General features: G+C 36.1%; 1 protein-coding gene across 1 annotated transcript in view; it reads left to right on the forward strand.

Moving 5' to 3' along the window:
- Positions 1-18,079, forward strand: part of LOC128664955 (carboxypeptidase A1) — a 65,125-nt gene that overhangs the window by 16,579 nt on the left and 30,467 nt on the right. The window contains exons 2-8 of the mRNA XM_053719745.1: positions 6,404-6,485; positions 7,041-7,175; positions 7,514-7,612; positions 7,917-8,018; positions 9,513-9,611; positions 13,833-13,943; positions 14,453-14,543. Coding sequence (XP_053575720.1) covers positions 6,404-6,485; positions 7,041-7,175; positions 7,514-7,612; positions 7,917-8,018; positions 9,513-9,611; positions 13,833-13,943; positions 14,453-14,543 — 719 coding nt within the window. The remainder of the gene's footprint in view (positions 1-6,403; positions 6,486-7,040; positions 7,176-7,513; positions 7,613-7,916; positions 8,019-9,512; positions 9,612-13,832; positions 13,944-14,452; positions 14,544-18,079) is intronic.

Raw genomic sequence — 18,079 nt, forward strand, 5'->3', positions numbered from 1 at the left:
TGAGCTCCGGTCGGCAGATTAGGGGTTAATAATTGAAGTTAGGTGTCGGCGATGTTAGGGAGGGCAGATTAGGGGTTAATACTATTTATTATAGGGTTAGTGAGGCGGATTAGGGGTTAATAACTTTATAATAATAGCGGTGCGGTCCGCTCGGCAGATTAGGGGTTAATAAGTGTAGGCAGGTGTAGGCGACGTTGTGGGGGGCAGATTAGGGGTTAATAAATATAATATAGGGGTCGGCGGTGTTAGGGGCAGCAGATTAGGGGTACATAGGGATAATGTAAGTAGCGGCGGTTTACGGAGCAGCAGATTAGGGGTTAAAAATAATATACAGGGGTGAGCGATAGCGGGGGCGGCAGAATAGGGGTTAATAAGTGTAAGGTTAGGGGTGTTTAGACTCGGGGTACATGTTAGGGTGTTAGGTGCAGACGTAGGAAGTGTTTCCCCATAGCAAACAATGGGGCTGCGTTAGGAGCTGAACGCGGCTTTTTTGCAGGTGTTAGGTTTTTTTCAGCTCAAACAGCCCCATTGTTTCCTATGGGGGAATCGTGCATGAGCACGTTTTTGAGGCTGGCCGCGTCCGTAAGCAACTCTGGTATCGAGAGTTGCAGTTGCGTTAAATATGCTCTACGCTCCTTTTTTGGAGCCTAACGCTGACATTATATGGACTCTCAATACCAGAGTTATTTTAAAGGTGCGGCCAGAAAAAAGCCGGCGTTAGCTACGCGGGTCGTTACCGACAAAACTCTAAATCTAGCCGTAAGAAAACAAAGCAAATTGGATAATAAAAATAAATTGAAAAGTTGTTTAAAAATTGCACGTTTTTTTTTTTAGAATCATGAAAGTTTAATTTTGACTTTACTGTCCCTTTGAAGCTTAAAAGTTAATCTAATAATGGGAAATGGTTACAAAAAAGTTCAAATTTACACTATTTAGACAAGAAAGGCTTCAAAAGTTCAAACTTACACTATTCAATGACAATTTGTCAGTTGATTAATTCCTGTGACAACCTATGCATATGTAAACTTCAATTTTTCTTCTTGGCCAGTCCTTACCCTATTAAAAAAATAGAAGAAAATTATAAAAATATTATTTTGTGCTGCTACTGGCTTACAGTAGTAGCACTAGATACTACTTCAAATTTATTTAAATTAAAGCAGCTGCACAGAAGACATTTCCCATAGGAAATAGCAGACAGATGGATTTTCGTTAACAAAATCTGAATGAGCCCCTTAAAGGCACGAAACCCAATTTTTTTCTTTCATGAAAACTTTCTAATTTACTTCTATTATCTAATTTGCTTCATTCTCTAAATATCCTTTGTTGAAAAGCATATCTAGATAGGCTCAGTATTTCCTCGGGTGATTGGCTCACCCATGTGCATAGATATTTCTTCAAGAAAGGATATCTAAAGAATGAAGCAAATTAGATAATAGAAGTAAACTGGAATGTTATTTAAAATTGTATTCTCTATCTGAATCATGACAGAATTTTTTTTGGTTTAGTGTCCTTTTAACAAATATCAGAAAAAACTAAAGAAAATATATTTTTCTACCCAAATGATTCATTCAAAACAATATTTTATATGCACCTGTCTATTGAAAAATACATAATACTAATATCACTAAGAGTTGTCTCCGGCTCCTCCATGTTTACTGACCTCACAAGACGTGCCAGATTCACCAGTTCCTATGTTAGTCTGTGCAGCTGTGAATTTTATCCACTCTGTTGATTATTGTAAAAGAATGATATAATTAGTTTATGGGAACCATTTATCAATCTGTTGGTGGACAAGGTTCCTAATTAGCGAATATGTCCACTTGTGATAGCGATGAACGAGTGAACAGCGCTGGGCTGCCCAAATTTATCATTGCACAAGCCACAGCTTTATCATACACTGCACTTGGCTTTTGCACAACTAATTGCGTGATAGCCAGGGCTGCCAATAACCCCAGTACAGGGTGATTTTTGTAAACCGCCAGTTCAGAGGTGGCAGATGGTTAAGAAACATTGGTCTTAAGCTGCTGCAGAAAGATTTCTACCGTTAGAAGCAGGGTATAGCCAGTGAGCCAATCAAGAGCCACGTAATTACCAGTCACTGGCGGTTTACTGCTTGGGAATTGCAATGCCTCTGATACCTGTCTCCTTAATGCTTTTTGTCCATAAAAGTAATACAACAAAATCTCATATTTAGGTTCCCAGATCACAAGAAACTAATATGAATTATATAATGTTTATCAATGAGTCAGTGTAGCAATTAATAGGTTGGTATTCACTGGCACTTTTGTTTTTGGTTGGTGCCAGCTACCCGAGCAGATAATCCCAGTTACTATTAATCACCAGGATGTAAAAAATACTTGAAGATTGTAATACATAATCGGCTAGATTACGAGTTTTGCGGTAAGAGGGGTGCATTGCTAACTTGCACGTTATTGTCACCGCTCACTTACCTACAGCGCTGGTATTACAGGTTTTTATAAACCCGGCGTTAAAAGACAAGAAGTGAGCATAGAGCAAAATTGTGCTCCATACCGCACTCCAATACCAGCGCTGCTTAAGTCAGCGGTGAGCTGGTTGTACGTGCTCGTGTACGATTTCCCAATAGACATTAATGGGGAGAGCCGGCTGAGAAAAAGTCTAACACCTGCAAAAAAGCAGCGTAAAGCTCAGTAACGCAGCCCCATTGATTCCTATGGGGAAACACATTTTATGTTTACACCTATCACCCTAACATGAACCCCGAGTCTAAACACCCCTAATTTTACACTTATTAACCCCTAATATGTCGCCCCCGACATTGCCGACACCTACATCATACTTATTAACCCCTAATCTGCCGCTCCGGACATCGCCGCCACTATAATAAACATATTAACCCCTAAACCTCCACACTCCTGCATCACAAACATTAGTTAAATATTATTAACCCCTAATCTGCAGCCCCTAACATCGCCACCACCTATCTACATTTATTAACCCCTAATCTGCCGCCCCAACGTCGCCGCCACTTCACTAAATTTATTAACCCCTAACCCTAAGTCTAACCCTAACCCTAACACCCCCTAACTTAAATATAATTAAAATAAATCTAAATAAAACTATCATTACCTAAATAATTCATATTTAAAACTAAATACCTATAAAATAAACCCTAAGCTAGCTACAATATAACTAATAGTTACATTGTATCTAGCTTAGGGTTTATTTTTATTTACACAGGCAAGTTTGTATTTATTTTAAATAGGTAGAATAGTTACTAAATAGTTATTAACTATTTACTAACTACCTAGCTAAAATAAATACAAATTTACCTGTAAAATAAAACCTAACCTGTCTTACACTAACACCTAATTAAATCAATTACCTAAATTAAATACATTTAACTAAATTAAATACAAATACCTAAATTACAAAAAAAACCCCACTAAATTACACAAAATAAAAAACAAATGACCAGATATTTAAACTAATTACACCTAATCTAATAGCCCTATCAAAATAAATCCCCCCCAAAATAAAAAAAACCCTAGCCTAAACTAAATTACCAATGGCCCTTAAAAGGGCCTTTTGCGGGGCATTGCCCTAAAGAAATCAGCTCTTTTACCTGTAAAAAAGATCCACTTATAGTTTTGAAGAGCCAACATCCATCCTCAACGAAGCCAGGAGAAGTCCTCATTGAAGCGGAAAGAAGTCCTCAACGAAGCCGGGAGAAGTCTTCATCCAAGCCGGGAGAAGTGGTCCTCCAGACGGGCAGAAGTCTTCATCCAGACGGCATCTTCTATCTTCATCCATCCGGCGCAGAGCGGGTCCACCTTCAAGACATCCGGCGCGGAGCATCCTCTTCTTCCAACGACTCCCGACGAATGAAGGTTCCTTTAAGTGACGTCATCCAAGATGGCGTCCCTTAGATTCCGATTGGCTGATAGAATTCTATCAGCCAATTGGAATTAAGGTTGAAAAAATCCTATTGGCTGATCCAATCAGCCAATAGGATTGAGCTTGGATTCTATTGGCTGTTCCTATCAGCCAATCGGAATCTAAGGGACGCCATCTTGGATGACATCACTTAAAGGAACCTTCATTCATCAGGTAGTCGTCGGCAGAAGAGCATGCTCCGCGCCGGATGTCTTGAAGATGGACCCGCTCCGCACCGGATGAATGAAGATAGAAGATGCCGTCTGGATGAAGACTTCTGCCCATCTGGAGGACCACTTCTCCCAGCTTGGATGAAGACTTCTCCCGGCTTCGTTGAGGACATCTTTCTGCTTCGATGAGGACTTCTCCCGGCTTCGTTGAGGATGGATGTCGGCTCTTCAAAACTGTAAGTGGATCTTCAGGGGTTAGTGTTAGTTTTTTTAAGGGTTTATTGGGTGGGTTTTATTTTTAGGTTAGGGCTTTGGTCTGCAATATAGCTAAATGCCCTTTTAAGGGCAATGTCCATCCAAAAACCCTTTTCAGGGCAATGGGGAGGTTAGGTTTTTTTAGTTAGGGTTTTATTTGGGGGGTTGGTTGTGTGGGTGGTGGGTTTTACTGTTGGGGGTTGTTTGTATTTTTTTTTACAGGTAAAAGAGCTGATTTCTTTGGGGCAATGCCCCGCAAAAGGCCCTTTTAAGGGCTATTGGTAGTTTAGTTTAGGCTAGGGTTTTTTTTATTTTGGGGGGCTTTTTTTATTTTGATAGGGCTATTAGATTTGGTGTAATTAGTTTAAATATCTTGTAATTTGTTTTTTATTTTGTGTAATGTAGTGTTTTATTTTTTTTGTAATTTAGGTAATTGTATTTAATTTAGTTAATTGTATTTAATTTAGGTAATTTATTTAATTGTAATGTAGTGTTAGGTGTTAGTGTAACTTAGGTTAGGTTTTATTTTACAGGTAAATTTGTATTTATTTTAGCTAGGTAGTTAGTAAATAGTTAATAACTATTTAGTAACTAGTCTACCTAGTTAAAATAAATACAAACTTGCCTGTGAAATAAAAATAAACCCTAAGCTAGATACAATGTAACTATTAGTTATATTGTAGCTAGCTTAGGGTTTATTTTATAGGTAAGTATTTAGTTTTAAATAGGAATTATTTAGTTATTAATTGTAGGTTTTATTTAGATTTATTTTAATTATATTTAAGTTAGGGGAGTGTTAGGGTTAGTCTTAGGTTTAGGGGTTAATAAATATAGTATAGTGGCGGTGATGTTGGGGGCGGCATATTAGGGGTTAATAAATGTAGGTAGGTGGCGGCGATGTTAGGGACAGCAGATTAGGTGTTAATATTTAACTAGTGTTTACGATGCGAGAGTGCAACAGTTTAGGGGTTAATATGTTTATTCTAGTGGCGGCGATGTTGGGAGCGGCAGATTAGGGGTTAATTTTTTATTTTAGTGTTTGCGATGCGGGAGGGCCTCGGTTTAGGGGTTAATAGGTAGTTTATGGGTGTTAGTGTACTTTTTAGCACTTAAGTTATGAGTTTTATGCTACAGCTTTGTAGTGTAAAACTCATAACTACTGACTTTAGAATGCATTACGAATCTAGCGGGATAGGCTGTACCGCTCACTTTTTGGCCAAAAAAAAAAAAGCTTGTAATACCGGCGCTATGGAAGTCCCATTGAAAAAAGACTATATGCAAATTGCGTAAGTTGATTTGCGGTAAGTCCAAAAAAGTGTACGGGACAGCTGTACCTACAAGACTCGTAATAGCAGCGGTAGTAAAAAAGCAGCGTTATGAGGCTTAATGCTGCTTTTTTACTCATAACGCAAAACTCGTAATCTAGCGGAATGTTTGTTGTGTGAAGTAAAACATTTTGCGCTATACCTTCATTAGTTACTTTGCCCCTTTTTACTGTAATTTACCTGTAATGAACCTGGCAGGACTCTCTTGTACAATGCTGCCGCCTGCTGTCACGCAACAAGTTTCATGTGAGCAGGGGTTGTCAATCACTCTGTTCAAATCAATTTTGGGGGTGAATTTAACCCTACCAACTTTGAGGTGGCAGATTGGTTAAGAAGCAACATTCTTACATACTCTGCTTCTTTACTTGTGGTTCACAGGGTGGTATGAGCAAGCCTGCCCTGCAAGGGCTCCAAATTGGCAGCATCATAAATAGGGCCCTATTGCTTAGCCATGTATGTTCAACATATATTCAAGTGTCACTCTTAACAGGTTGTTACCAAAACCAAAACAAAGCAGAGGTACAATTGATACAGAACCCCAAAAATGAATAGCAGTCAAACATGATACAAATAAAAACAGTCCAGTGCCATGCCAGTGCAATATCTCTTTTATAATTAGTGTAATGTAACATTATTATGACTATACATTACTATGTTGCATATATGGATACACTGGTACAGGGAAGAATCTATTGTGACATATTACTTATCAATTATTTTTTCTGTCTCCTAATATAGGGACCAAGTCCTCCGGGTGGAGGTGAAAGATAATGAACAGCTAGAGATTCTTAGAGAACTTGAAACCATGAAACACCTCCAGGTGCTTTACTATCTTATACAATGACTTAAACACATAAGTAAAGGCTGTTACTGATGTTGCTGATGTAATAGTTTCTGATATGAAATATTTTGGCTTCTGTCACAGAAAGCTTGTTCATGCAAATAAACTAATGTACAGTTTTGAACCTTATAACATAGTTTCTTCAGACTTTGAAAGCTACCTTTGAAAGGCATTTTGCATTTCTAATGGCATCACAGAAAGTGTCATGTCATAAACAAATCTACTGTAGCATACAAATTGTCTAATTAAAAGAACATTGAAAATGAGACATGCTCTAATATGTTTCGGCTTGAACTATTGTTTGCATAAAACGTGTTCAACTCATAATCACCACTGGAGGGAGATTAACAAGGGCAGGAGTGCTAATAAACAGCAGCATATTTACATAGCTGCCAATCATTGGCCATGTCTAGCTCATAACTGCTACTCTGAAGCAGTATTTGTTTAACACATACACATAGGGAAGGAAATGCTCTAATATTTTGGAGAATGAGATGATTCAATAACATTTAAAATGTGCATTTTATTAAACAGATTGACTTCTGGCGGAGTCCTGCTAGGCCGAATCTTCCAGTGGACATGAGAGTTCCATTCCGAAGTCTTCAGGCAGTAAAGATGTTGTTGGAATCCAGCAGTATCTCCTACTCCATCATGGTAGACGATGTTCAGGTACATGGGTCACTTATTGATGAATCACACATAGATTGTTATGGAAAGACAGACATGCCCTACACTACTCCTCAATATACTGAAAGAGACCAAGTGTAAAATACTTAGTAAATAAATTACTAGTACACAATATCTGTTTGCTGTACATAGTAGAAGCCAGATGTCATTGACAGAGTCAACATTCTGAGACACTATGAGATAAACTGAAAATACTTATTAGCAAATGAGTAGAGTTGAATTTCTTGTCTATCATCAATAGGTTTGTTTCTGTGTCTAAGTATAGGAAAAAATACATATTCTTCTTATAAATAAATGAATGCTTCTTATATAATCCCCAGACATTACTGGATCAAGAACAGCAGGAAATGAAACGTTCCAAGATGCAAGCGAGGAGCAGCAACAGCTTCAGCTATTCAACCTATCACACGCTGGATGAGGTTCTGATACATCAGATAGTGTTTAAAATCAAATAACCTGAGTGTATAAGTGACTTGTTCAGCTCATATATATATATATATAATATAATATATGTAATATAATGTAATGTATAATATAATAAAATGTAATATATAACATAATATCATGTAATATATCATATAATGTAATATGTAATAAAATATAATATAATACAAAATACATTGTGGCGTAAAGCATAATTGTAATGCTGTTGTGCTTCCTGTGTATTACCAGATAGCTAATTGCAGAAGGAGTTTACTGGATTTAACAAATTGTATGTTTCAGATTTACATGTGGGTTGACAGCTTGATAGCTGAGTATCCAAAACTCATCAGCAAGATTCATATTGGGAACAGCTTTGAAGGTCGCCCAATATACGTTTTGAAGGTGAGTTGTGTGCGTCAATACCGCCTCTCAAACACTGAGAGAGGAAACCTCTACAGCAGCTTAAAGGGCAGTACGCTTCATGCGTTAGACAGAGCATGCAGTTTAAAACAACTTTCCAACATATTTCTATTATCTAACTTGCTTTATTACTATTGTATTCTCTGATGAAAAGCATACCTAGGTATGCTTAGCAGCAGCAATGCACTACTGGGAGTTGTCTGGTGATTGGTGTCTACACATATATGCTCTTGTCACTGGCTCATCCAATGTGTTTAGCTAGCTCCCAGTACTGCATTGCTTCTATTTCAGCAAATAATAATAAGAGAATGAAGCAAATTTAATAACAGAAGGAAAGTTGAAAACAAAATAATTTATAGTCAAGAACATTCTTTCTTTTAATGTTGTAAATATTGTTAATGTCTTCATGCATTTTTGGATATGTAATTTAAATATATGAATTTTTGCGATTGTGGGATATTTGTGAATTCAGTCCTCTGTACAGAATGTAAAGGTTGTAGCTATAACGATAATTGTGTGTGGTGGTTGTTATTTATATATGGATTTATCTATGCACAAAACATTTAACTCAAAATAACTCAAAATGAATCTTTTATAATAAAGACAGAACATATCATTTAAAAAAATAAATAATTTGCTTCTGTTATCAATTGTTGTTATTTCTCTTGGTATCTTTTGTTGAAGAGCATACCTACATATGCTCAAGAGCATGCATGTGTTTAGAACTCTATCGCAGTGGTGCTTGCAACAATGTTTGTATACAATATTATACATTGTTGCACACTAAAGTCATCCAGTGCTCGAAAGTGTATAACATTGTTACAAACATTGATGTAACACTGCTAACATACAGGGCTCAAAAAATGCACATTCCTAAGACTTAAAAGGGGCAATCTACTCCAGCATTTTTATTGTATAAAAAGATAGATAATCCCTTTATTACCCATTCCCTAGTTCTGCATAACCAACACAGTTATATTAATACACTTTTTACCTCTGTGATTACCTTGTATCCAAGCCTCTGCAGACTGCCCCCTTATTTCAGTTCTTTTGACATACTTGCATTTTAGCCAATCAGTGCTGGCTCCTAGGTAACTCCATGGGCGTGAGCACATTGTTATCTGTATGACACACATGAACTAACGCCTTCTAGTTGTGAAAAAAAAATCAAATTGCATTTAGATAAGAGGCGGCCTTCAAGGGCTAAGAAATTTGCATATGAGCCTACCTAGGTTTAGCTTTCAACTAAGAATACCAAGAGAACAAAGCAAAATTAATGATAAAAGTATATTGGAGAGTTGTTTAAAATTGCATGCCCTATCTGAATCATTTAATTAATTAATTTTGACTAGCCTGTCCCTTTAACTATAGAAAAAAAAGATTATAAAAAGATTATAGCCGTGCTTTTAAATAAAACTAAATGACCCCCTGCAGCACAAACGTATTTCAGATTCTGGTGCTCTCTTTCTCTTGCAGTTCAGCACCGGAGAAAACAAACCGGCAATCTGGATGGACTTTGGCATTCACTCCCGAGAGTGGATTACCCAGGCCACTGGCATATGGACGGCAAAGAAGGTTACAAGGATGGGTGCTACTAGACCTGAAAGATAGGGGTGGTAACAAAGTCTGGCACAATGCCACCTATCATGGTGGGAGGTTTTACTGATACAGGGATATCATTTTCTGCTGGATTTCACAGAGTTTTTGCTTAAATCACTATTTTACTACATTAGATGGTTGGGGGCGGCAGCAATGTCCCCTCCAATGCCACCACTGGTTGCAAATAACATCAAATCTTTATTGTAATGAAGTACTTGGTATAAACCTTCTGCTACCCCAGGGCAGCTTTTAGACAGAAAGAGGATAAGGGATAGGCAGGATAATGGTAATATGGGTCCCTAAACAGAGGAAGGTGACTGTGAACACAGTGTGAAACGACTGATGGAGAGAAAAAAAAAATGGCAAACAGGAGAAAACAGAGAGAAAGAAAAGGGGAACAGAGAGAAAGCAATGGAGCAAATAGAACAAAAGTAGAAAAAAGGAGGAAAAGAGTTAAGATAGAACCACAGAGTAGGTCAAATGAAATGATAGGATTGTAGAGAGAGGTACAAGGTAACAGAAAAAACAAGCAACTGCCAATAGAGAGAGGAGGGGGGATGAGAAAATGGAAGATCAGAACAATGATATGATTGGGAATGATTTCTGAGTTCACAATTTCTTCTGTCCTTTATAGGGGTCTTGATCATTTTTGGTCAAGCTGATAGACTGTAGCCATAAAAAGTCAACGTTACCAAGCACAGAGTGTATGTTCCCTGAAGAGCTTACAACCTTCAACCCCTTTATAGAGAAGGAACAATGGCACTACTCAGAACTTGATAAAGTATACAGAACGTTCCCCTATAAGCCCAAAATGATGGGTTTGTTAAGTCTCGATAAATTTGAATAATCACAGTCTAGTTAGGGGTTGGTGCTTGTACCTACTTATAAACTATACAGAGAATCAATAAGGAACTGACTAAAGGGTGCAAATATAGCACTCATGAACGTGTAGAAATATATGAGAGATTATGTGTTAAAAAATAACTTTTATTAGATCATGATAAAAAAACGGGGGTCACACACACATATTAAAATACACTTGGTCTACTACCATATAGCCATAAAAATTGGTACTGGCTAGAGAAAACAATACAACCAAGTAAGGATTGGTATTGAATTTGATATGGGAATGACTAGCTACGATTCCTTACATGGGTAATTAGAGTGGTTTTACATAATAGTGGGTCCTCTTAATTATGATGTTGGGACGATTGTAAAAACATGGCTCAAGGTACACAGTAAATAGAAATAGGTAGGAGGGGAATGATACTATCACTTGAGGTTAGTACAAAAGATTAATTAGAGTGATATATTGTTACCCCTGGAAATTGAGAATATATTGTTACCACTGAAAAAACCTAGTCACCAATGGGCTAGATAATTGAAGGTGTCTACTCGGTAGTCAGGAAAAGCCTGACTGGTTACCTTATTAGTACCGAATATGATGGTCTGTGGGTGGTTTGGGAAAAGCCCAAATCATATACCTCGTTATTATTGTGGGTTTGATAGCCACTAGAATATGGGTAATATATTGTTGCCACTAAGATGACCTAGTTATAAATGAACTAGATAATTATGGATGTTCGTCTGGTAGTCAGGAAAAGCCTGACTCGTTACCTTATTAATACCAAATGTTGTCAGATAGTCAGGAAAGCCTGGCTGGTTACTTTGTTAATACCTAATATTGTAGTCTATAGGTGGTTTGGGCAAAGCCCGAATTCAATACCTTGTTATTACCGTAAGTGGGTTAGAACAAATAATCAACCATTATTCAGTTGAGTAAGATATTGTTTTGATTACCTTATTATTACCGTGATAGAAACAGTTTTTTCTAAGTTTAGGAAGAGACCTAACTAATGTACCTTGTAAATACCATACATTAATTATAAATAGTGAAGGAACTGGAGCTAGATAAAATCCCAATTGGGAAGCATCTAACTAAGTTACCTTTTAATATCTCTAAAGAGTACCCAGTATCCAGGTTAGGAAAGACCTAACCACTATACTTCATAATTACCGTTAAGATTACCCAATATCAAGGTTAGGAAAAGCCTGACCACTATACCATATTAATACCGTTATGAAATATATTGATATATGTTAGGAGAAATCCCCTGTTGGTTAGGCTTGTTCGATAGCGTAGCGTAACTGAATTAATTAGTGCATTAGTGGCATTCCCCCTTTCCCTTCTTGTTGTTTTTATTAATTTGTGTACTACTACCTAATATAGAATGACTATTTAACTTTGGCGGTCAGAAATTAATTCAGTTACGCTACGCTATCGAACAAGCCTAACCAACAGGGATTTCTCCTAACATATATCAATATATTTCATAACGGTATTAATATGATATAGTGGTCAGGCTTTTCCTAACCTTGATATTGGGTAATCTTAACGGTAATTATGAAGTATAGTGGTTAGGTCTTTCCTAACCTGGATACTGGGTACTCTTTAGAGATATTAAAAGGTAACTTAGTTAGACGCTTCCCAATTGGGATTTTAGCTCCAGTTCCTTCACTATTTATAATTAATTTATGGTATTTACAAGGTACATTAGTTAAGTCTCTTCCTAAACTTAGAAAAAACTGTTTCTATCACGGTAATAATAAGGTAATCAAAACAGTATCTTCCTCAACTGAATAATGGTTGATTATTTGTTCTAACCCACTTACGGTAATAACAAGGTATTGAATTCGGGCTTTGCCCAAACCACCTATAGACTACAATATTAGGTATTAACAAAGTAACCAGCCAGGCTTTCCTGACTATCTGACAACATTTGGTATTAATAAGGTAACGAGTCAGGCTTTTCCTGACTACCAGACGAACATCCATAATTATCTAGTTCATTTATAACTAGGTCATCTTAGTGGCAACAATATATTACCCATATTCTAGTGGCTATCAAACCCACAATAATAACGAGGTATATGATTTGGGCTTTTCCCAAACCACCCACAGACCATCATATTCGGTACTAATAAGGTAACCAGTCAGGCTTTTCCTGACTACCGAGTAGACACCTTCAATTATCTAGCCCATTGGTGACTAGGTTTTTTCAGTGGTAACAATATATTCTCTCACTCTAATTAATCTTTTGTATTAACCTTAAGTGATAGTATCATTCCTCTCCTACCTATTTCTATTTACTGTGTACCTTGAGCCATGTTTTTACAATCGTCCCAACATCATAATTAAGAGGACCCACTATTATGTAAAACCACTCTAATTACCCATGTAGGGAATCGTAGCTAGTCATTCCCATATCAAATTCAATACCAATCCTTACTTGGTTGTATTGTTTTCTCTAGCCAGTACCAATTTTTATGGCTATATGGTAGTAGACCAAGTGTATTTTAATATGTGTGTGTGACCCCCGTTTTTTTATCATGATCTAATAAAAGTTATTTTTTAACACATAATCTCTCATATATTTCTACACGTTCATGAGTGCTATATTTGTACCCTTTAGTCAGTTCCTTACTGATTCTCCTTACTGATTCTCTGTATAACCTTCAACCCCTCTCCGCTACTTTTTATTGCTTAACCATCTCTCTCCCCCACTGACAATGGAATTGAACATCTCCTGAGTATTCAATATATGACTTAAATGTTCAGTGTTGCTCTTGTGAGATCCTGGGGCTACATATGTGTATGATACTGGTTGCCCATCACTGACAACCAGATGTGCTAAATACATGTCTTGATGACCAAACACATATGAGGTCAAGACCGTTATTGAATTTTCCTGTGACAGATTAAATAGACACTGAACCCAAATTATTTTATTTCATGATTCAGATAGAGCATGACATTTTAAGCAACTTTCTAATTTACTCCTATTATCAAATTTTCTTCGTTCTCTTGCTATCTTTATTTTAAAAGCAGGAATGTAAATCTTAGCAGCCAGCCCATTTTAGGTTCAGCACCATGGATAGCGCTTGCCTATTGGAGACTTACATTTACCCACCAATAAGCAAGCATAACCCTGGTTCTCAACCAAAAATGGGCCGGCTCCTATGCATCACATTCCTGCTTTGTAAGTAAAGATAGCAAGAGAACAAAGAAAAATTGATAATAGGAGTAAATTAGAAATAATTTTTTGGGGTTTAGTGTCCCTTTAAGCATTTACTGACAATGGCTGATATTATTTCCCTTCTGGGGAGATTAAAGTTACTCTCTCTTTCTGAGTACAGATTGCCAGCAGCTATGGGATTGACCCATCCGTTACATCAGTTCTGCAGAACCTGGACATCTTAATGGAGATTGTGACAAACCCAGACGGTTATGCTTACACACACAGCACGGTAAATATTTACTTCTTTAATAATTTACTTATGCTGATTGCAATGAGCAAAGCCAATTCTGTTTTTGATCTCCATGATTTTAGAGATGTTGCATTTACTTAAAACTCTCAGGGGCCTATTTATCAAATGTTTGTCCAACATGATTCGATTAGCGGATCATGTCCGACAGACATCGTTGAATGCGGACAGCATTACGCTCTCCACATTCAGCACTGCACCAGCAGTTCTTGTGAACTACTGGTGCAACGCCACCCCCTGCATATTCCCAGCCAATCGACAGCTAGCAGGGGGTGTCAATCCACCCGATCGTATTTGATTGGGTTGATTTCTGGCGATCGCTGTCCGCCTCCTCAAAGCAGGCGGACAGGTTATGGAGCAGCGCTGCTTTATAACTTGCCAGAAAAACGGGCATCAAGCTCCATATGGAGATTGATAAATAGGCCCCTCAGTATACATAGATATTGATCCATTAATTCCATTCTTTGTAAACTGCTGATCGTTTACTTTAGAATCGTATGTGGCGTAAGACCAGGTCAATCAATGCTGGTTCTTCATGTGTTGGAGTAGATCCCAACAGGAACTGGGATGCCGGCTTCGGAGGTAAATCATTTGTATTTAAAAAGTACTAATTGCAACACTGTTTCTGGAAAAAATCAAGAGAAAATCAAGCTGGCTGTAGAAAGTGATACATTTATGATTAATAAATTGTATCTCCCCTTATGTTGTGGAGAAATATCCAAATTCCACAAGTTTTGTCTTTAAACATGTAGAAAAAATTATGTTTGAAGTTGAAAAAAAAATCTATATTTCTTTGCTTATACATTGTAACATTATTTTTCTTATCATTATAATTTATCTGTATAGCGACACAAAATTCAGTAACATTCCCTGTAAGTAAATTCTCGTCTTCCTTTAGGGTCTGTCCCACATAAGTAGCTCTTCACCCAACACCGATTGAACGCCTGTTACTCACAGGCAGCTACATGCTACTTCTAGGACATTATTGTAGTTTATACTGGTGTCTACCTCTGTTTCCATTCCACCCCTTCAAGTTGTCAGTATATAGCAGGGTTATAATACAATTTAACAACTAACAAAGTAATTGTACAAGATTATACAATTAAGTATAAAGAGCTTTTTATCTGCGTTAGAAAGTAAGAATTCTGCTTATAGTATATTTGTCAGCCGTTTAACATTAATAAAAATTAAATTATCATTCACTCTAAATAACTTTATTCAAAATATCTTAAAAAATTAAGGAAGAGAAAACACACACACACACAAACAGCTTGAGCTCATATTATTAAAAATGCTTATACCAGCAATAAAACTTGCACACCCATTTAAATAATGAAGTTGAATACAAACCAGCAGTGACTATAACAGACTATCAAAAGCCCTTACAATTTGAGGGCTAAATTTTAATTATTTTAATCATTAACATTTTAAGCTAACTGCTGGATTTGAATATTGCGGTATATATGGGAGATCAGTTTATAAGCATGGTAAGCAGGATAAAACAATGGAGAGACAGGGCTACTCCAAAAGACCCCTGAAGCGCGTCTCACAAAAAGCGTTTTTGTGAAATACACGTCAGGGGTCTTACCGAGTAGCCCTGTCTCTCCGTTGTTTTATCCTGCTTACCATGCTTATAAACTGATCTCCCATATATATATATATATATATATATATATATATATATATATATATATATATATATATATATATCTCAATATTCAAATCCAGCAGTTAGCTTAAAATGTTAATGATTAAAATAATTTAAATTTAGCCCTCAAATTGTAAGGGTTTCTGATAGTCTGTTATAGTCACTGCTGGTTTGTATTCAACTTCATTATTTAAATGGGTGTTCCAGTTTTATTGCTGGTTTAAGCGTTTTTAATAATATGAGCTCAAGCTGTTTGTGTGTATGTGTGTGTTTTCTCTTCCTTCATTTTTTAAGATATTTTGAATAAAGTTATTTATTATTTTACTAATGTTAAACGGCTGACAAATATACTATAAGCAGAATCCTTACGTTCTAATGCAGATAAAAAGCTCTTTATACTTAATTGTATAATCTTGTACAATTACTTTGTTAGTTGTTATTTGCTCTTAGCTTTTGACCTGCGGCAGGTAGTCTTATTATATACATAATCAGAAATTATTTCAGATACTATTTACTTATATAATCCTCCTGTTTAAATCACTCTGCTTCCCCCACCTTATATTGTAACTTAATTTTATTTATTATTATTCTTTAAAACAAACCCCCAATAAAAATGTATATACGAAACAATTGAAATTAATCATTATTCCTAAATTTTTTAGATTAGTTAATATTTATAAACACATTTAATTATATTTATAGAAACTAGATTATGAACCAACCATACACATTTATGCTGTTATAATATTCCTTACAAAGATCATAAATGATATACCCTTAAAATTAACTTTACTCACAGTAATCGCATTAAGATACCACAATAAAATACCAGAATCTTCTGTTATTAACCAATAACTCTAGTTCAATGCCCAATATGGATTACCAACTTACTATGCTTAATTAATAACTACCAGGGAATTAATCACAATAACCAGTTTATGTACAGTTCTGGAAGAGTTCACTATAATGATTGACTTATAAATCTGGAGTGCAAAACCCTGTCTAGCAAATGAATTATTTAGCGTTGAATATAACTTTTTCAAATTTACACAGGGCTATGGATATAACTTATAACAAAAATATGTTCTTTAAATTACTAGCTGCAACTTAACTATAGCCTTAGAATACCTTTGTTTAAAATATTAAAAATATAGAACAGTCATACATCATCATATGAACCAATTGATGGTCTCAGCTTTCTCTGATAAGTCCAATTTCACCTCATAAAATAAGAGAGATATTTTGCAATATGGATAAGAAAAGGTTAGCCCAATTTCTCTTATAGTGACTCTGTCCCAAAATGGCAGCAAAGTTATCAGTCAAAATTTAGCAAAGACCTCTTCTTTCTCCTATGCATGAGCTTTTCAAGTGATAGACCCCTCCCTTTTTATTCTAATCATTGGTGAATATGGGATATGCACCACAGAGCTTGTCTCTGATAGGCCATAATGGAGCTGAGCATTGATTGGTTATTTGGATTTGCATGTGTTCTAATATTCAATTCATTTGGCTGTCATACCATTTCTGAACTATTGGTGGCAGCAGATAACCAGAAATGCAGTCTTGCCATCAATTATTGCTGCAGTTTAAATATCTCACCTTAAAATGTTTATTTAATATACTATAATGTCCTGTGTTAATAAACTTATCTGGTCAGCATATATATCCCATTTAATATAATTGAAAATGTACAATTTGAGATCAAACACAAGTATATTATCAATTCTATGTTAAAATATGCTTATTGGAGTCTCATTCCTTTTCAATATAAATATAGCCCACATCTTTGTATATCTCTTGCTGAATATATCACTATACTCCTGGGAAAATCAAGAAGATGTTATTTGTTTCATACATCTTTAAAATACGGTTATATAGTTGTTCATTTAATTTATTACAAACCTGAAATGCATTTCTCAGATCCATGGAGATATACATTTGTATACAAGACTGAGGTATACCTTATTTAAATCTAAACATAAGGTGTACTTTAAAATGAATTTCAAAGTTAAAATTCAAACGTGTTTCTGCTAGTTAATCTTCACATAGATGTAACATCTGGAATTTGTGCATTCAACTCGACAGGGGTAATCAACTCTTGCATATACTTAGGCTTTAAAGAGATCATTTCCAATGTTTATCCTTCATGTGGAGCTATGAGCTTCAAAGGCTAAATGTTTATTTTCTATCTTCACTAATTGAACCAAATGTTTTCCTTTTGTACTTAGCTTGTCTTAAGCAGCAAGGATGGGGCAGGGGTTGTAGTGAGACCAATCCAAGTTAGATATTAGCCAAAATGAAATATTAGATTCTGTGATACATTTGTAGTTTATTCAATGTTATTTCACAGGTACCCTGACAAAGTCCTTAATAAAACTTTGTGTTCTGATGCTTGTGAGATGCCCCTTTCTACCAATAGAGTTGTTGGTCCTCATTAGCCAATGGATTACTGGATACTGCAGTATGAATT

The sequence above is a fragment of the Bombina bombina genome, chromosome 6, assembly GCF_027579735.1.
Source record: "Bombina bombina isolate aBomBom1 chromosome 6, aBomBom1.pri, whole genome shotgun sequence".
NCBI lineage: Eukaryota > Metazoa > Chordata > Amphibia > Anura > Bombinatoridae > Bombina > Bombina bombina.